Source organism: Triticum dicoccoides, chromosome 3A (genome assembly GCF_002162155.2).
Source record: "Triticum dicoccoides isolate Atlit2015 ecotype Zavitan chromosome 3A, WEW_v2.0, whole genome shotgun sequence".
In the NCBI taxonomy this organism is placed as follows: domain Eukaryota; kingdom Viridiplantae; phylum Streptophyta; class Magnoliopsida; order Poales; family Poaceae; genus Triticum; species Triticum dicoccoides.
Genome location: NC_041384.1, coordinates 356,711,979 through 356,732,802, shown reverse-complemented (window position 1 = coordinate 356,732,802; position 20,824 = coordinate 356,711,979). Strand labels below are relative to the sequence as shown.

General features: G+C 53.3%; 1 protein-coding gene and 1 long non-coding RNA gene across 3 annotated transcripts in view; both read left to right on the top strand.

Annotated features, from left to right (window-relative positions):
• LOC119268186 (probable protein phosphatase 2C 5) overlaps positions 1 to 17,350 on the top strand; it is a 31,752-nt gene extending 14,402 nt beyond the window's left edge. For both annotated transcript variants that reach the window (XM_037549759.1, XM_037549760.1), the window contains exons 7-11: positions 16,199 to 16,315; positions 16,449 to 16,503; positions 16,603 to 16,635; positions 16,760 to 16,806; positions 16,936 to 17,350. In XM_037549759.1, the coding sequence (XP_037405656.1) occupies positions 16,199 to 16,315; positions 16,449 to 16,503; positions 16,603 to 16,635; positions 16,760 to 16,806; positions 16,936 to 17,062 (379 nt within the window). In that variant the 3' untranslated portion in view covers positions 17,063 to 17,350. The remainder of the gene's footprint in view (positions 1 to 16,198; positions 16,316 to 16,448; positions 16,504 to 16,602; positions 16,636 to 16,759; positions 16,807 to 16,935) is intronic.
• LOC119268187 lies at positions 13,423 to 14,974 on the top strand. Its single transcript, XR_005132971.1, has 2 exons — positions 13,423 to 14,143; positions 14,746 to 14,974. It is a non-coding gene; the product is annotated as an uncharacterized LOC119268187 (long non-coding RNA).
• Positions 17,351 to 20,824: the final 3,474 nt, after the last annotated feature.

Below are 20,824 nucleotides of genomic sequence, written 5' to 3'. Positions count from 1 at the left end.
CACCTCGAGTGCTCGCTTATGTCGAGCTTGAGTAAGAGCAATTGCGGCAAGATGACGCGACGCTCCTTGAGGAAGATCGTCTTCGGGCGGTGTGCGAGCTGCACGCTACCAGCAAGCCTTGTGCCGCTACCATAGCCGCAAGGTTCATGCCCGAAGTCTTGAGGAATGCAACCTTGTTCTTCGGCGCGTTTAGTCAGCCAAGAATTCCAAACAAGTTGACGCCAAAATGGGAAGGCCCTTATCGGATAATACGAGTCACCAGGCCTGACGCAGTCCGCCTGGAGACGAAGATGGTATCCCAGTGAGCAACTCCTGGAACATCGAACATCTTCAGAAGTTTTACCCATAAGGCGTGGTTGCCAGGCCTTCCGGCAAACCACCTCTTGTACGAGCCTTGCCGACAAGGCATGTAACTCTTTGTACAGAGCCAGGCGCAGACCCTGAGCATAAATAAATGAAGTGCTGGCGCCCTAAGTTTTAGCATGCATGCTAGTTTAAGTCTCCCTTTTTGGTAGGGTTGATAGTGCTTAGCGGCAACTAACCCCTAGCATAGAGGTCGGGTGTGTGTCTTTTCGTCTTTTCCAGTCCTTTCTTTGGTTCGCAGGCTGCACAGGCGTTTCTGCCAAGCCATTTAAGGGCAGGGAGACGGATCGACATCCTCGACCATGGCGAGCCATTGCCACGGGGGCTGCAGATTCAAGTATTCAACCACGGCAAGCCAAGGTTGCCGGGGGCTGTGATTCAGATAAGTCTTTTATCCCCTGTTATGCATTTTCGTATGGAACTGGGACGTATGAAGCCTCGTTTATTGCTAGGCTACCATGCTCCCCTTTTCCTGTGCCCAGGAACTATTCTTTGGGCCGGAACTTGGTTGTAGTTGCGGTGACAAGGGAGCAAACGAGGGCCTAATCCTACTTCGTCTCTGCCTACGTCGAGAGCGTGAGTATGGTCGTGCTATGAAGTGAGGGGACGGCAAGGCCTGTTGCCGGGTGATAATGTTTATCTTAGGAATAACAAGGATTCATTCCTTGGCATGGGCCTCGCTCACGCACAAAGAACCCGGTAAGCACCATTTTTCATTAATATGTTCCAAACAGGTACAGTTCGTACGAAATGTAAACATGAGCAAGGAGATTACAAGGTTTAAATCTAACGAGTGCCCGCAGGCTTAAAAACTAAAAAGGATAGGTGCCCCGTAATCCCCATTCTTGCCCTTTTCCTCCTGGATGCGGCAGGTGAAGGCAAAAAGGAAGCAACGAGGAACGCGCCAATGGAGAGCTTGACGAGGAAGACCCTCGGCAGGGCGCGTGACCGAGGGAGGAGGGCGGCGCGGTCAGTCGGAGCCGGAGTCGGCGTCCTCCCGCTTGACGCCCTCGTCGTCGCTGTCCTCCTCGTTACTCCCGCTTGAGGAGGAGTCTTCATCATCGGAGAAGCTCTCCACGCAACACCGTAGGCGAGTTTCCAAGTGCCCAAAGACCTTAACGGAGAGCAGGCCGTTCTCCATTAATTTGATGTGGAGAACAAGCCCCTCCGACAGGCTGTGGGCACGAGCAAAGGTCTTCCATCAACGACGAAGATACATAACGTGAGGGACGGGGAAGTCGACGTCGACCCGCATGCTGCCATTCCCACAACCCCTCATATGCGGCCTCAAAGCCTGTGGCGGGTCGAGCTCCATCTCCCAAGCGAACGGAGTAGGGAGACGAAGACGACGGCGCACTGGCCTGTGCAGCCTGATGACAAACTCGCGGGGCTGGTCTCCGACGTGGCCCTCCATTAGGGGAGGGGCTGCTGGCAGAGGCGAGGCCGGTGCGCCACCCCGTCCTCCTCTTTCCCGAGCGCCACGGCGGCCTCGGCCTCGCCCCCTCCCCCTTCCTCTAACGGCCGTCTCCGTCGCCACGAGCTCTTGGGAAGGAGGGGCACGCTGTCGAGCAGAGACATTTGTCGCCGTCATCGAAGTGCCGGCGCGCCCTCTCGCCATAGCAAAAGGAAGGAAGGAGCCAAGGTGGAAGGAGTTGAATGATGAAGGATTGAGGTGTGCCATCCCCCTCCCGTTCTTATAAAGGGGTGTGGCCGGGGCTCGGCCGCCCCACTTAACCAACCGGGCCACTTGGGGCGCAGGGAATCGAGACCGACCCGCTGCTCCAGTCAACGACGACCCGGTTTCCCGCCTCGCCATTTAAGGCCCGTGCCCCCCCTTCAACCCATGGGGACACATGACGAGCAAGCCAAAATCGAGAAGACAAGTGAAGCGACTGTTTTCCACCCCGTGATCGTGGGGCACGGGCGCCTTGAAGGCCACGACTCGAGTCCATTTAGTAAATGAGCCGCGCCCCTGCGTTTTCCTCTTTTTATGAAGAAGGCGTGAGCCGCCTCTTTACCACGATGTGACGCAGGCGTGCAACAACCGCCCCACGCACGACCCCCACGTCACGCATTCAACGCGGGTCGTGAGGAAGCACAGCGGGCGAGGGAGTTACTGCGGTAAAACTCCGTCGCACGTGAGCCCGCGCACCATTCTGGGCCTGGCCCAATAACGCTACGCGCTTGTATGTTGCCCAGGCCCGGGGGCTCCTGTCGGTGTACAAAAGTAGGGGTCCCTTTTGTATCCCTTTACTTGTGCGCGGGCAGTCGCAGCCACGCGCCTACGACCACGCTTGGCGAAGAAAAGGAAGCAAAGGCCCAAGACTACCAGAGCAGCGTCAAGCCGAAGGCACGAGAAGCAGAGGGGCGAGGTGAAACTCCCCCGGCAAGGCCCTTGCCGGGGTGGCCTTCACGGCCCTGACAAGAGTCTTGTCGGGGCGACTTGCCCCACATCAACAAGGCCGCCACCCTCGAGTCTAAGAGTCCCGATGCCATCAACAACATCGGAACCAAGGCTCGGGAGGCGCCTCCATGGTGGCATGCAGACCTTTGTGAAGACAAAGGGCCTACGAGGTCTAGATAGGAAGCAAGAAACAAGACAACAGCAAGGCTCCTTGCCGAGGATGCCCACGAGGCCCCGGCAAGGCTCCTGCCAAAGATACCCACGAAACCCGGTCTTGCCGGGGACGCCCACGACGCCGCGGCAAGACCCTTGCCGTGTTGGATAAGTCTGTGTACTAGGGTCGGTGTGGGGCTGCAGCACATGGTCCTTGTGGCAGTTAGGATAGAGTTCCTGACCATCAAGGACTGGCAGTTAGGATAGCATCTTAGACTGACATCTTAGACTGGCATCTTAGTAGCATCTCAGCATATGCTTGGCTGGCTAGCAGCCTATAAGTATGTAACCCCAACCCCTCAGGTTGGTATGGCATTGTGTGAGAAATAAACCAACGAAAATTGTCCCAAACTCTCCTAGTGTCATCCACAACTATCAATGCTCAGGCAACGAAAATTGTTCCAAACAAGTGGTATCAGAGCCTCGTTATCTTGTACCCTGAGCATTTTTTGTGAGCAGCCCAAGTCGGTAGCAGCAGCTGCTCCGTCTGCCTCTGGTTACTTTCCTCCCTCCGGACTGTCGAGCAGCAGTTCGTCTTCAACAACCTCCTCTTCACGCAACAGCCCCCCTGCAGCGAGCCATGTCTGTAGGTCGCTCTCAGCACACGGCCACCTCGAGCATGCGGCGCCGCCAGGAGGCCGAGCGCGCCGTGGCAGAGGAGCGTGAGCGAGCAGCTGTAGCAGCAAGGGTGTCGAGGCTGGCTGCAGCGGAGCTGGCAGCAGCCAAAGCGGAGGTAGAAGCAGCCAGGGCGGAGTTAGAAGCAGCAGCAGCAGACGCAGCACGTGAGGCTATGGCGGATGCCAAAGCACTCCGCGGCGGCTCTGGCAGCTCCAACAGCTCCGCGCCTGCGGATGACGGCGCTGACGCAGACCGCGCCAAAGTGGCGCAAGAGCGGACGGCGCAGTGGGAAGCCGAGCACGCCCGCGCTCCAGGTGCAGGTGCGCACCGTGACGGCGGCTGCAACGACCAGGACACGCGGCCTCTACGAGGTCCGGACTGTGGTCAGGGATGTTGGTCCCAGTGCTGGGTGGCCTACCCTCACTAAAACCAACTACGTCGAGTGGGCCGGGATCATGAAGGTCAGGCTCCAGGTGCGGCGCATGTGGAAGGCAGTTCAGGACAGCAACGTCGACCACCAAGAGGACCGACGGGCGCTGGACGCCCTCATCGCCGCAGTCCCGCCCGAGATGCAGTTCTCGCTTTCCAGCAAGCGGATTGCCAAGGAAGCTTGGGACGCCATCGCCGCGGCACACATCGGCAGCGACCGTGCTCGCAAGTCCACTATGCAGGCACTTCGTAAGGAGTGGGAGAGCCTGGCTTTCAAGCCAGGTGAGGACGTTGATGACTTTGCTCTCCGTCTCAACACCCTGCTGCAGAAGTAGGTGAAGTTTGGTGATGCCACCTACACCGAGGAGAGAGCTGTCGAGAAGCTCTTTCGGTGCATCCCTGAGAAGTACAAGCAGATGGCTCGGTCGATCGAGTCCTTGCTGGACCTCTCCATGATGACAATCGAGGAGGCGATAGGTCGCCTCAAGGTCGTCGACACCGACGAGCCACAACCTTCCTCAGGGCCCATCACCACCGGCGGGAAGCTGCTCCTAACTCGGGAGCCGTGGGATGCCAGCCCCGGTGACAAGAAGAAGGGGGAGCCTTCTTCCACGACGGGCGGCCGCAAGCGTGGCAAGCAGCGTAAGACGAGAAGAGGCCCCCCGGGCAGGGCACAAGGACGTGCCGAAGGGGACGCCCGCGGAGGCGCCAAGGACGGCGCCGTTGGCAAGCCCAAGCCAGCACAAGACAACAGCTGCCACAACTGTGGCCGGTTTGGCCATTGGGCCAATGAGTGTCGGCAACCACGACAAGGCCAGGCTCACGTCGCACAGGCGAAGGAGGAGGAGACGGCTCTGTTCATGGCACATGCAAGCATTGAGCTATCATCAGCGACACCAGTCGCAAAAGCTCTCATCCACCTCGACGAGCCAAAGGCGCACGCTCTTCTCGGCGATGCCTCCGGGAAGGACAAGACTACGGGGTGGTGCCTCGACATCGGCGCCACCCACCACATGACCGGTCAAAGGGAATTCTTTGCCGAGCTCGATTCCGATGCGCGAGGCTCCGTCAAGTTTGGGGATGCCTCCGCTGTGGAAATTAAGGGCGTCGGCTCCGTCATCTTCACCACCAAGACGGGAGAGCACCGGCTGCTCACCGGTGTCTACTACATCCCCGCGCTAAGGAACTCCATCATCAGCTTGGGACAGCTGGATGAGAACGGCTCAGGCGTGCTGATTGAGCATGGGGTCCTACGCATCTGGGATCGCCAGGGTCGCCTTCTAGCCAAGGTACCCAGAGGTGGAAATCGACTCTACGTCCTTGATGTGCAGGTGGCACAACCGGTCTGTCTCGCTGTCCGACGGGACGACGAGGCGTGGCAATGGCATGAGTGCTTTGGGCATCTTCACTTTGAGGCCCTGAAGCGTCTAAGTGCCAAGGAGATGGTACGAGGCCTGCCATGCCTCAACCATGTGGAGCAGTTCTGCGACATCTGCGTACTGACGAAGCAGAGACGACTCCCCTTTCCCCAACAAGCGAGTTTTCGGGCCAAGGAGAAGCTGGAGCTCGTGCACGGAGACTTGTGCGGCCCGGTGACGCCAGCCACACCAGGAGGTCGACGCTACTTCCTGCTGCTCGTCGACGATCTCTCTCGCTACATGTGGGTTATGATTCTCGGCAGCAAGGGAGAAGCGGCGGACGCCATTAGGCGCGCGCAGGCTGGTGTGGAGGCGAGAGCGGCCGCAAATTGCGCGTGTTGCGCACTGACAACGGCGGCGAATTCACGGCGGCTGAATTCGCGTCGTACTGCGCCGATGAGGGCATCCAGCGCCACTACTCCGCGCCGTACAACCCGCAGCAAAACGGAGTCGTCGAGCGGCGCAACCAAACGGTTGTGGGGATGGCTCGGGCTCTCCTCAAGCAGCGAGGGATGCCGGCTGTTTTCTGGGGAGAGGCGGTGCTGACGGCCGTCTACATCCTCAACCGCTCGCGTACTAAGGCACTCGACGGCAGGACACCGTATGAGGCCTGGCATGGGCGGAAGCCGGCGGTTTCCCATTTGCGGGTCTTTGGCTGTCTTGCGTTCGCTAAGGAGCTTGGCCACATCGGCAAGCTCGACGACAGGAGCACTCCGGGAGTCTTCATCGGCTATGCGGAGGGCTCAAAGGCCTACCGCATCCTCGACCCAAAGACACAGCGTGTGCGCACGGCGCGAGACGTTGTGTTCAATGAAGGGCGAGGGTGGCAATGGGACAAGGCGGTGGACGACGGCGCGACGCCGATGTATGACGACTTCATTGTCGAGTACGCTCACTTCAAGGAAGCCGGGGGAGCAAGCAGCTCCTCTCCGCCGGGCACGTCTACCCCGGCCCCCAAAACTACATCGACTCCGGTGCCCGCTACGCCGACGACACCACAACTGGCGACGCCGCATACTCCAGCCCCGGCAGTCACCACTCCGGGTTCGTCTTCATCAGCACCAACTCACGCAGAGCACAACCCGATGAAGTTCGCTTCCCCGCTCACTCACAACGAGGAGCGGGTCGACGCGTGGTATGGAGGCGAACAGCTGCGGTATCGCACGATGGATGATCTACTCGGCGACCAGCCGGTGCCGGGATTGATGCCACGTGACCTAGAGGCGCAGCTACAACTCGCGTGTGAGGACGGCGAATCACGGTCCTTTGCAGAGGCCGAGAGAGATGCGGCATGGCGCGCCGCGATGCAGTTGGAGATGGATGCGGTCGAGCAAAACCGCACCTGGGAGCTCGCTGACCTCCCCCGTGGTCACCGCGCAATCACCCTTAAGTGGGTGTTCAAGCTGAAGAGGGATGGAGCCGGCGCCATCATCAAGCACAAGGCTCGTCTGGTGGCCCGAGGCTTCTTGCAGCAGGAAGGAGTCGATTTCGACGACGCCTTCGCTCCCGTGGCACGAATGGAGTCTGTGCGACTCCTCCTTGCGCTGGCTGCCCAGGAGGGCTGGCGTGTCCATCACATGGATGTCAAGTCGGCATTCCTCAACGGTGACTTGAAGGAGGAAGTCTACGTGCATCAGCCACCGGGTTTTGCGATTCCCGGCCAGGAGGGTAAGGTACTCCGCCTGCGCAAGGCCCTCTATGGCCTACAGTAGGCACCTAGGGCGTGAAACGCCAAGCTGGACTCCACGCTAAAGAAGATGGGCTTCGAGCAAAGCCCGCATGAGGCGCTGTCTACCGACAGGGCAGTGGAGGAAATGCCCTGCTGGTGGGCGTCTATGTTGACGACTTGGTGATCACCGGCACCAAAGATGCAGAGGTAGCGGCATTCAAGGAAGACATGAAGGCCACCTTCCAGATGAGTGATCTGGGGCTCCTCTCCTTCTATTTAGGGATTGAGGTGCACCAGGATCACTCCGGGATCGCGCTTCGACAGTCCGCCTACGCCAAGCGCATCGTTGAGCTAGCTGGGCTCACCGGCTGCCATCCAGCTCTCACTCTGATGGAGGAGAGGCTGAAACTGAGCCGCGACAGCACGACGGAGGAAGTGGATGCTACGCAGTACCGACGCCTTGTGGGGAGCCTTCGCTACCTCACCCACACACGGCCGGACCTAGCATTCTCCGTCGGCTATGTTAGTCGGTTCATGGAGCGACCGACGTCGGAACACCAGCAGGCAGTGAAGAGGATCATCCGCTACATAGCAGGGACCCTCGACCACGGCCTCCACTACCCTAGGTGTCCGGGGGCAGCACACTTCGTCGGGTACAGCGACAGCGACCACGCCGGCGACATCGACACCAGCAAGAGCACGAGCGGGATCCTCCTCTTCCTCGGCAAGTGTCTCATGAGCTGGCAATTAGTCAAGCAGCAAGTGGTGGCCCTGTCTAGCTGTGAGGCTGAGTACATAGTGGCCTCCACCGCCTGCACTCAGGCGCTTTGGCTCGCTCGACTGCTTGGTGATCTTGTTCAAGACACCAGAACGGTGCAGCTCCTGGTGGACAGCAAGTCCGCCCTGGCCCTGGCAAAGAACCCCGTGTTCCACGAAGGGAGCAAGCACATCCGGCTGAAGTACCACTTCATCCGCAGCTGTGTGGAAGAAGGGAGCATCGAGGCGAGCTACATCAACACCAAGGATCAGCTCGCAGACCTGCTCACCAAGCCTCTTCGGAGGGTCAAGTTCCTCGAGCTTTGCTCCAGGATCGGGATGATTCGACACTCCCACAAGACGACGTACAAGACTTAGGGGGAGAATGTTGGATAAGTCTGTGTACTAGGGTCGTTGTGGGGCTGCAGCACATGGTCCTTGTGGGGCCGCAACACATGGTCCTTGTGGCAGTTAGGATAGAGTTCCTGACCATCAAGGACTGGCAGTTAGGATAGCATCTTAGACTGGCATCTTAGACTAGCATCTTAGACTGGCATCTTAGTAGCATCTCAGCATATGCTTGGCTGGCTAGCAGCCTATAAGTATGTAACCCCAACCCCTCAGGTTGGTATGGCATTGTGTGAGAAAGAAACCAACGAAAATTGTCCCAAACTCTCCTAATGTCATCCACAACTATCAATGCCCAGGTTCAAAGGTCTAACATGCCGGGGCCCCGGTAAGACTCTCGCCAAAGACATCTGCGGAGCCACAGCCAGGCCCCCACCTGCCAAGGCTCGACCGCCGTTCTCACACAGCTGTCAGCTCACCAACTAGGCAGACACCTGTGTGTGTGGCTTTCAGGCCAACTCAGCAAGCACTTGCGTGGTGACATGCAGATCTTCGTGAAGATTCTGTCACCGCACCAACTCAGCAGCCAGCCAGCGTGGCACTACACGCCTCATCGGCTCGAATGCGCGTCGAAGCCAGGTGAGGCGGCGACAGCTGGGAGGAGCTTCCTTGCCGTCCCCAATAAAGTAAGAAGGGCACGTCGGCAACGCATTAAATGCGTTTGTCCTACGGTGCCATGAGATAGACTCGACTACTGTACAACTTTCCACCTCCTGTGTGCCACTGTAGCAGCCCCTTTTGACTATAAAAGGAGGTCCGCGGCGTACTGAGGAGGGATTCGGACTTTTTGGACCCTAAATGCTTTGTAGCTAGTCCAAAAACATCAGATAAACATAAACCAGCAGGAGTAGGGTATTACGCATCACTTGCGGCCCGAACCTGGATAATCCCCGCGTGTTGATCCCTCAAACCCGCTCTTTTCAAGCCCCGCGCCCGCCAACCGTAGCAAAAGGGATTCTTCGTGATCCCGTAGGTGTCGTTTCCCCCGACAGCCCCTGCACCTTGCGGGGAAAAGGCACCATCGAAATACATAATTCATTCATGGGGCGATTCCTTGCCGGGTATAACTGTCTCTGGCGCTTCCTTATCAGGGGTTGGCGTCCATTCTGCAATAAACTCTGCCAATGCCCTACTCTGAATTGTTGACGTGCACTCAAACTTCAAACCAAAACTGGATAACTCCAAAGCCCACTCCACTATTCTGTCAGTAGCCTCAGGGTTTCTGAGTATCCTTTGCAACGGGAAGCGAGTGACAACCGTGACCTCATGGGCTTGAAGGTAGTGGCGCAGTTTCCTTGAGGCCATGATGAGACCAAAGATCAACTTTTGCATGCCAGAGTAACTCGATCTAGCCCCCTGTAACAAGGAGCTGACGAAGTACACTGGACGCTGCACCACTTTCTTCTTTGCCGTGTCCTTGGGGTTGCTCTCGCTGCCATGCTCATTTCTGTCTTGTTCCTTCTCTGACTCTGTCAGTCCTTGCTCATTCTCTGCTTCATCCACTTCCCGTTGTGCTACTAAGGCTGTGCTAACCACTTGGTTGGTTGCCGCTAAGTACAACAGCAACGACTCTTGCGGTTTGGGAGCAACCAAGGTAGGCACTGAGGACAAGTAGGTCTTCAACTCTTGCAAAGCCGCATCTGCTTTCATAGTCCACTTCATGGGCCTTGCCTTCTTCAAGATTTTGAAGAACGTCAGGGCACGCTCGGTAGACTTGGAAATGAATCTGCTTAGCGCGGCAACGCATCCTGTCAGGTGCCTCACATCCTTGACTGTCCTTGGCACTTGGATCAGCTCGATAGCTTTAATCTTGTCGGGGTTGGTTTCGATCCCCCGGTGGGGCATAAAGAACCCAAGCAGCTTGCCGGAGGGAACGCCAAACACACACTTCTCTGGGTTGAGCTTCAAGTTGATCTTGCGCAGATTAGCAAATGTCTCTTCCAAATCCTGAATAAGTGTGGTTCTATCCTTGGTTTTGACCACAATATCATCCATATACGTCTCAATGTTTCTGTGCAGTTGTGGCTCAAAAACAATTTGGAGTGCTCTTGCAAGAATGGACCCGACACTGTTTAATCCGAATGGCATGCGGACAAAACAGTATGTACCACATGGAGTGATGAACGACGTCTTCTCTTCGTCTTCCTTGGACATGAAGATCTGGTGATACCCAGAATATGCATCCAAAAAGGAGAGCAAATCGCAACCTGAAGTTGAATCCACAATCTGATCAATGCGCGGCAAGGAAAATGGGTCCTTCGGGCAAGCTTTGTTGAGACTTGTGAAATCTATGCAAAGCCTCCACTTCCCTTAGCCTTTCGGACTACCACTGGATTTGTCAACCACGTGGGGTGTAGCACAATTCCGACCAAACCAGCTGCTTCAAGTTTCTTGATTTCTTCTGCAATAAACTGCTGCCTTTTCAAGGCATGCCTCTGGACTTTCTGCTTGACAGGTCGGGCATGACAACATGGTGATGCTCGATTATCTCCCTGGGAACACCGGGGATATCAGATGGTTGCCAGACAAACACATCAATACTCACCGCAGGAAGGCAACAAGCGCGCTTTCCTATTTGTCATCGAGGGTGGCGTTGATAGTGAAAGTACCATCAACGCCAGCCAGCCCTGCCGGGATCTTCACTTGGGGAGTAGTGACCTTGGATCTCTTGCTGTTGGAACACTCCGGCACGTCGTCAACGGGTGCCGTGCTCTCGGTGGGGGCACGCTTTCCGGACTCTTTGCTGGAGTCCCTACAACCCTTCTTCTTTTCTCTCTCCTCTTTGGCGGGAACTGCCGTTGCCGCTGCCTCTGCCGCAACTGCGTTCTGGTACATCTTGTCTACGCAAATGATTGCATCTTTCTCATCTGATGGGATGGTAAGGACTTCCATTGGCCCAGGCATCTTCAAGGTGTTGTAGGAATAGTGGGATGCCGTCATGAATTTGGTCAGGGCTGGGCGTCCAAGAATCCCATTGTACGGTAGGGGAGGTCAACCACATCAAACACAATTTTTTCAGTCCGATAGTTCAGCTCTTCCCCAAACGTCGCCGGCAACGTGATCTTTTCGTTAGGATGACTCCTGCCGGGATTAACTCCTTGAAACGTGCCGGTAACTTCTAGCTATTCTTCTGCTATCTGAAGTCTTTTAATGACTGCTGGGGAGATCAGATTCAACCCGGCCCCGCCGTCCACCAACATTTTTGTGACCTTGAGGTTGCGGATTGTCGGAGAGACCAACAAAGACAAACATCCTGCTGCTGTGGTGTGGCTAGGATGGTCCTCTTCCTCAAAGATGACAGGCGTGCGTGACCATTTGAGCGGCTTCCGGACCCCAGACGCTAGTTCCACGACATTGACTTCCTGTGCCCACCGCTTGAGCTAGCGGTGGGAGGTGTGCAAAGATGCACCCTCGTCAATGCACAGGGCGTCAGTGGCCTTTTGAAATTCCTGTTCACTGGTTTCCTCTTCACCCCCTCCATCACTCTCATCATCACAAACTTCCTTCTCTCGACCTCTGGCGGATTTTCTTTGGTTTCAAACGGGTTTGCCGAGGCGATTTACTTCACCGCCTCGGCCTTTACCGCCAGCAACATTTTGTCCCTTTTCCTTGGCAAGCTTCTCATACTCTGCTCTCTGTCTATTGACTTGCTGCTCAACTTGATAACACTCTTGAAGGTCGTGGCCTTTGGTCCGATGAATCTTGCAATACGACCCATCACCTTTCCCAGCTTTCTCGGCAGCCGCGGCCTCCCGGCAGTCAGCGCACACGACAGCTTTCTTGATGGGGGCCTCAGCTTTGGCCTTCTTGCCGGTATTAGGTGTACCCGATCCTTTAACAATCATCACTACCTTATCCTTCCGCTTCTTACTGCGCTTCTTGCTCTTCCTCTTACTGGTTGATTCATCATCATCCTCTGAATCAATATTGGTGCAATCTTCCTCTCCGGGCAACTTCCTTCCCTCCTCCATCCGAGCACACTTATCCACCAATGTGTATAGCTCCTTCACAGTCTTGGGCAACCGCACGTTCATCTTGGAACAAATCCGGCGGTTGCGCACATTGGATTGGAAGGCAACTATCACAGTTGCCGGATGGATATTTGGGATGTTCCTATGAACTTTGCTGAATCTTTGTAAATACTTACGGAGGGTTTCTCCTTTCTTCTGATGGAGAAGCTGCAGGTCGCTGGGTCGGCCTGGCTCTTGATGGCTGCCGGTGAAGGCGCCAATGAACTCATGACACATGTCGGCCCACGATGAAATGGAGTTATCTGGTAGGTGCATCAACCAAGACCTCACATTGGACTTGAGAGCCAAAGGGAAGTAATTGGCGAACACCTTCTCATCTCTTCCCCCGGCAGCCTGAACAGGGATGGTGTAGATGCTCAGGAACTCTGCCGGGTTCAGCCTCCCATCGTACTTAGGTATCTCGGGCTTGAACATGCGAACGGACGGCGAACGGACTCGCCGCAACTCACGAGTGATGGCAGGGCACCTGTGATGGCCTGGCTTATTAGGGATGATAGACTACTCATATTAATAAGGAATTCCTTTTTTTCTGGTAGCCCATTCGGACAGAACTCCAAAGTTAAGCGTGCTCAGCTTGGAGTAGTGTCAGGATGGGTGACCGACCGGGAAGTTGCTCCCGGGTGCGCACGAGTGAGGACAAAGTGCGCAGAAAAGACTAGTATTGATCTGTGGGGCCAGTCTAGATCCTGCCAGGAGTAACGACCACCGGCGGGTGTGTCCGGGGCGTTACAAGTTGGTATCAGAGCCGACCCTCGCAGTTACACGGGTGTTTGCGGACAGGTGCGCGGTCATGTTGTTCATGACGTTTGTGACCCGTCGTGGCACACGGCATGGTACATGTACCGGACTGGATGCATAGACGTATGTGCCAAGAGGGAACGTTCCTGTGGCCCGACGAGGACGTCGGTTCCTCTGAGTGGGGGTGTATGTGATGGCCTGGCTTATTAGGGATGATAGACTACTCATATCAATAAGGAATTCCTTTTTTTCTGGGAGCCCATTCGGACAGAACTCCAAAGTTAAGCATGCTCAGCTTGGAGTAGTGTCAGGATGGGTGACCGACCGGGAAGTTGCTCCCGGGCGCGCACGAGTGAGGACAAAGTGCGCAGAAAAGACTAGTATTGATCTCTGGGGCCAGTCTAGATCCCGCCAGGAGTAACGACCACCGGCAGGTGTGTCCGGGGCGTTACAGCACCCAACCTCGAAAGGTAGGCACCCGCCAACCCCGAGCGCGGGTTCGTCGACGTCGGGGCCGTCGCACCCATCAGTCCGGCGGGGGTCGTCGCGGCGTTGTTCAACAACGATGCGCGTGTCTCCCCTCCGCCTGTCCTTTGGGGCTCGTCGTTGGCCTGGACGTGCTCGAGGGTCAGAAGAGGCCATCGAGACGTCGTCGGGGTCTTTGATTCTGCTGTGTTCGCGCTGGCTGCCGTTGCGGGGATTGCACCGTGGGGGTGGCCCCTTTCGTACGGCCAGCAGTTCGAGCCGTCGTCATCGCTTGGGGAGGCCATGGCGTGCCAGCTCGCTACGAGCCCCAACCTTCGGCGAAATCGAGCAGACTTTGGATGGTGGCACGCCATTCGTCCATCTGCTCGGCCGCTGGCGGAAACCTCAGCAGTAGCTGAGCCCGCGCCATGGCCTTTGCGGCTGTGCTTGGCATGGGTGATGATGAAGTAGATCGCATCGTCACTCGGCTCTTGACGGTTGCAACGGCGGCAGCACCGCGTCTCCGCTGCTGTGGAGCGGTCACCTGGATGGCGTGGGGGGTGCGGCGAAGGCGCTCGAGGGCCAGCGGCTCTGTTGGGCGCAACAACTTGGTCGACCCGTCCCGGGGGAGGTTGGTTCGTCGACGTCGGGGCCGTCGCACCCATCAGTCCGGCGGGGGTCGTCGCGGCGTTGTTCAACAACGACGCACGTGTCTCCCCTCCGCCTGTCCTTTGGGGCTCGTCGTTGGCCTGGACGTGCTCGAGGGTCAGAAGAGGCCATCGAGACGTCGTCGGGGTCTTGATTCTGCTGTGCTCGCGCTGGCTGCCGTTGCGGGGATTGCACCGTGGGGGTGGCCCCTTCCGTACGGCCAGCAGCTCGAGCCGTCGTCATCGCTTGGGGAGGCCGTGGCGGGCCAGCTCGCTGCGAGCCCCAACCTTCGGCGAAATCGATCAGACTTTGGATGGTGGCACGCCATTCGTCCATCTGCTCGGCCGCTGGCGGAAACCTCAGCAGCAGCTGAGCCCGCGCCATGGCCTCTGCGGCTGTGCTTGGCATGGGTGATGATGAAGTAGATCGCATCGTCACTTGGCTCTTGACGGTTGCAACGGTGGCAGCACCGCGTCTCCGCTGCTGTGGAGCGGTCACCTGGATGGCGTGGGGGGTGCGGCGAAGGCGCTCGAGGGCCAGCGGCTCTGTTGGGCGCAACAACTTGGTCGACCCGTCCCGGGGGAGGTGCGTGCGGCGGTCACTGTCGTGGTGGGTGCGGCCGGAGGGCGGCGATTCGCCCCGGATCGAGCGCCGTCGCTACAACTATGCCCGTCGGCGAGAGAAGGGGGCGCGGGCGGAGTAACCCCCTCACCCGTATCTTGCGGAGCGTAGCCATCGGGGCGTTGCTGGTGCTGTTCTCCTCCGATGCCTTCCGCTCCTACGTCGGCCGCGGGAGAAGTGGTGACGATGCCTCCTGCTCCGACCACGTCCCCAGCAGCGTCCATGCCCTCGCGCGCCTCCGCGGCCCCCGTGGCACCAGAAGCTGCGGGCAGCGTAGCCTTCGAGGTGGATGGATGAGCTGAAGCATCGGATTTCTTCTTGGGCGCCATTGTCGATGGCGCCGCCGGAGGTGAAGATGGTGATGAAGATGACGGGCTGCACACGTCTTCAGGTTCGAGCAAGTGGTCCCCCTACCTGGCGCGTCAAAGATGTGGCGGAAAACCACGGCCTCCTATGGGGCCAGAGCCCCTTGCTGGTTCGGCAGGGGGGACATCGCGTTGCACAAAGAGCAGACGAGCGTGGGGCAGCGCGGCAGGGACCACACGAGCAATTTATCCAGGTTCAGGCTGCCGTGAGGCGTAAAACCCTACTCTTGCTTTGGTGGATTGATGGTGGAAGAGTGGTCGTGGTGGAGCATAGTACACTTGCCTGGCAAGGGCGGCAGTGGCTACGCGCGTATGGGGGTGTGAGTTATCCAACCTTCTAACCTCCTCTACGGTTGCTATGGGTCTTTTTTTATAGATTAAGGGGCTACCACAATGCCAAAGTAGTCATTATGCACTGATAAGATAGCAAACAGTGCTATCATACCTAACTCTGCAGACTGACAAGGCGCATTAAATGCATATTCAATCGAATCGTCACGTTATTGGGAGCCCGGCAAGCCTTGTCGGGCTATCTCGCCAGCTCCACGCCTGCTTGATTGACACGTCGCAGGACGGGTGTCATCTGTAGGCATCATCTGTAGAACGAGGCTGCCATGTGACGGATGGCTGCCACTTAGTCATTTTGCGGCTTGACACCGCACTGATTGACGATGTGGGTCATGGCGGAGTAGTTGGTGAGGTGGTTCTGCTTTCGCAAGTCCCGGTAGGCCCTGCCGGGATGCCTTGGACATCTTCTTTTGGAGGTGGTTCCGTCCTTGTCGAACTCGCCTGCCTGGCAAAGGAGGCATTTTTTTGATGGTATCTTGATTCTCTGGCTTGATCTTGGTCCTCTTGATCTGCATGTTGGTCCTTTTAAGTTTTTGGTTCCTTGTACTCTGGCTTGGGTTGGAGCCTTGATCTTGTTCCCGTGCCTGTGCACAGTTTAGGCAACAGATCCAGGGTTTGTTTTACCGACATATGGTTTACAGCACTTTTGGTAGATGGTGTACTGTACGTTAACTTTTTATGATTATGCAACCTCTTATGTGCAGAATAAAATTTAAAGGGGATCTAATAATCTCTTCACCTGACGTATCTCTGGTGGAGCTTGGACCAGATGCGGAATTTGTTTTGGTAGCAACCGATGGCCTTTGGGATTACATTAAAAGGTAAATCCACGTCATTTTTTGTTCTCCATGTTTTTAGTTGTACAGCCTTGAGTTTGTCATTTTTTTCGACCTCGTAAAGAGCTTTAGTTATCTGTTTAACATAATGACCAATATAGCTGACCGTATTCTACAGCACTGAAGCTGTAGCTTTTGTCAGAGATCAACTATGTCAACATGGAGATGTCCAGGTATGCAGTCTCTCTCTGCTTAAATAAATGATACTCACTATATGCCTTTTACAGTACAGTACATTTTTGTATGCTTGCTTATTTCTCATCTGTTTGTAGCGGGCCTGTGAGGCGCTTGGGGAGAAAGCTCTGGTATTGTTGTTTGCCACCTTCATATCTTCCATTCATTGTTTCCTTTCCACCTTTATATTCAGCGTTTATTAAACCTCCTTAGAATAAACTATGTTCTGATTTTCCTTTAAAAAAATGATTACAGGATCGGCGGTCACAAGACAATATTAGCATAGTCATAGCTGACTTGGGGTACTGGTTCTTAAACCTTTTGACATGAAATTTGTTTATACCATTTTGTTATTCGTGGTCTTTCATGCCTAGCCTAATTGACCATCTCTTGGCTTATATTCCTATAATTTATTTATTTTTTCCTGGCAGGAGGACAAACTGGCAGGAGTTGCCCGTTCCAAGGCCAAACGTGTTGTTGGAGCTAAGTCAAGCAGTTGCGACTGTAGGGGCTGTATCAGTAGGAATTTGGATTTCATCGCTTCTCACTTTGCAATAGGCCTAGTTAAGGTCGGGGGTGTACATTTTCACATCTTCGGCTCCAGCTGCAAATATGTATGTACATCCTTATAGGTAATTAGTTTCCTGATTAAACTGTTTAGTGGTATCTGGACTGATGAAAAGAAGAAGAGAAACTTGTGCTCCAGCTGCTATCTGGCAGCGTACTACAATAGGGACCTGTGAGACGCCCGTCTAAACTTTCCTTTTCTCTTTCCCGTTTTATTGGGGATATAAAACCTTAAAATTTGGCACGCGACCAACAACATTTGATACCATCACTCCTTTCTAAAATGCGACACTTCTAAATTTTTGCCGCATGATAATTTATTTTGTGATAGCATGAACATGGTTGTATGCACTGTCTCTGTAAGTGGCCGATGCTGCACCAAACGGAATATCAACCTCTGTTCAAGCAACATGTATACAATTGGAATAGGTGGCCATGGAGTTCTTTTACTGAACATGGGTGGCAGCACAATCTCTGGATCAGTCCATCTTCTTTGATATAGGCATAGTGTCTTCTTTGATATAGGCATAGTGTTGAATATAACTTTACTAATTATGTTGTTTTATTTTCTTTTTATGTTTGACTTGTTGTGATGAGGACATCAATATCATTGTTACACTCACAACCCCTGTTGCTATACATACTGGACCAATTACTAGAGCTCGCGTACGCCAATTGAATTATCAGGTACATTTGTTTCTTGGTAACGATTCTAATGTTCATGAGAATATGATGCTGCCTAAATTGGATACATTTGTCTTGCTTACAAATGAAGGGCCTAGCTTGGACAAGAAAGATGAACCTTGAAACAAGTTCAAGCGTGGAGATGATGGCATGCGCAAGGGGATCCAAAACGGAGTTACAAGTGATGATTTCAGGAATTTGAAGCCACCATAAGTAGTGCATGATGCCTTGGACGAAATATACAAGATGCCACTTTATAAATTTCATCTAGAGGCTATTTTAGGTGCTGCGTCACCTTAGTATTGGGTCAGGCCCATGTATTTTCAAAATATTTAAGTATATGTTGTTTTTAGAATTCGTATGTGTGGGAAACAAGAGTTAGAGTTTTGTTTAGATTAAAAGTTCGCCATAGCTGCAACTTCGCGTACTTCGTTTGTGTCCAACGACCAGACCAAGACGTCACAGAACCCCACCTTGATCAATAAAGCTTTCATCTTATATTCACAATATCCAGATTGCAATCTCAGTTTCTTGCTTGTTCTTCGTTTGCTCGCAGGAAACATGCCCTCGTGATCAGGTTGATCGTGCTCCGGCGTGGTCAATAACCCCTCGGAGTTGGTTTAGCGATTGCTAAGGCGCGACGTCCTCGCACGTTCGTAGTCGGATCGTCAAAGTCGACTTCCTCTATAACGATAGTCACCATCTCATCGAAAGACGGGACACCTTTGCCTCTATCATGTTGCCTACGGCTATGTGCATCCTAGCTATGCAGAGGCTAGGTGTCGCTTAATTCGATTTGTATCCTCCTAATGCTACTTGTTGAGTTAATAATAGTGCCCTTTATAAAAAAAATGAGCATGTTTGAAATCCGCACTAGATCTAGTACATTCATGGTTGTAGTAGCTGAGCATGAAGTGAATCTCAACATGGAAAGAACAAGCGAAGAAAACATACCTGAGGCTTAGAGGTTTGTAGGAGAAAGCAAAGGTGTCATGTCCCAGGATATGATTGGGTTGAGAACACAACAATACACCCGAAATATAAAAAGAGAACGTGGATGAGTAATAGAAGAATCAAAGTTTGGGATAGGAACAACAAAACACGAGATGGCAAATCAAAGAAATGGAGGAAGGAGAAGGCATCGGCCTAATGCATTTTTTATCGACGACCTCCCTCTTGTACGTTTCGTCCATCTAAAATGTGACATCACATATTGTCGCATTTTAGGGGGCGAGAATGTCATGGGAGTGCATTTTAGAATTGAAAAACGCATATTGTGGCTTCTAATGTATATCAGTTGTCCAACTCTGAATTTGCCAAAAGAAAGTTGTCCAATTTTGAAGATTGAAACATAAGTTTTCTTCTTATAGTGTCCAGTAGGTGAACATCTCCCTGACAGTTAAAAGTGTTTCTTCAACAACATGAGCAATGGAGTCTGTCTCAAGCACATGCCTACACTAAAATTGTTTGACCTTGTCAGAACAACTGTTGTAACCAACCTCCAAGTATGCATGTTGAACCAGATATACTGGTTGCACTGTTAGATTTGTTCTCAACACTGAAATTGGCAGAACTAGTCCATATGTGTGAATCCCAATCAAGTTCGTATTACCAAGTCCCACATGAAAAGTTAGCCAATGGTTCGCTCATTTGTGCAAAAAATATTTCAAGTGGGTGGCAACCAACTTGAACTGCCACGCAAAAAATATCTTATAGACTATTGGCCATTGGGCGTTGCTAGTGACTTTAGTCCTACCTCGGTTACGGGTGGATGTTTGGACCATCTTATATGGGAGAGTTCCACACTCCCTTTAGGCTAGTCTTTTAGGATGTAGTGGGCTATCTACTAGTAGTAGTGGTGTGTCTAATGCACATAAAAAATGTCTGAACAACGACCGGATGTTGGGAGCTGGGCATGAGACCGAACAATTGGTATCAGAGCTAGAGTCGCGGGCCCACTTGATGGGCTTCCCAGGGCAAATGGAGTGCTAGAGCCGCATGGCCACCTTTTGGAGTCACAGAAGTATTGCGTTTGTTCAGATCAATATAGATTATTCTGTTTTTGATCCATTCTATTTTTGTTGCATAGTTTGCTTGCTTTAATGATGCTATGGATTATATCGGGGGGCATAAGTCATGGAAAAGTTAGAATACAGTAGGTATTATGCAATAATACAATATGAATGAGTTTATAACAGTACCTAAAGTTTATGATTTCCTTGTTATACTAACGGATCCCACGAGGTTTCTGTTGAGTTTTGTGTGCTGAAGTTTTCAAGTTTTGGGTGAGATTACGATGGATGAAGGAATAAGGAGCGGCAAGACCCTAAGATTGGGGATGCCAAAGGAACCCCAAGGTAATATTCAAGGAGAACCAAGCATCCATCGGTATATTACTTGATCTATATTTTTATTCATCACATGATATGAGTTTTGCTTGGAGCGTCTTGTATTATAGTGGTATTTGCTTTGTTTTATTTTAGTTTGCCACAATCATTGTTTGCTGCACACACCTTTTGAGAAGGACACACATTTATTCGCGATTTGTTACAACACTCTATGTGCTTCACTTATATCTTTTGAGCTAGGGAGTTGCTCTAGTGCTTCACTTATATCTTTTAGAGCACAACAATGGTTATATTTTAAAGAAATAGTTGCACTCTCATAAATAATAATGGCAATATGCATGTGTTATGAAACTGGTCCTAATATGATAGGTATTCAAGAGGGATATAATAAAAACTTTCATGTAGATCACTGAATATGATAAGTTTCATTTCTTGCAATAGTTTTGCGATATTGAGATGGTAATATGTGGGAGGTACCAGTGAATAATTGTGGTTTAGCTAGAATATTGGTGTTAAGGTTTGTGATTCCCGAAGGATGCACGTATAGTCTCTAGTTATGCTAAGAACTTGGAGCACGATTTATTATTGGGTGTCTTCCTTTGCGTGAGGGTCGGGGGTGCGCGATGGTTAACTCCTACCAACCTCCCCCTAGGGGCATGCATAGTTGTACTTTGCTTCGAGGGCTAATAAACTTTCGCAATAAGTATGTGAGTTCTTTATG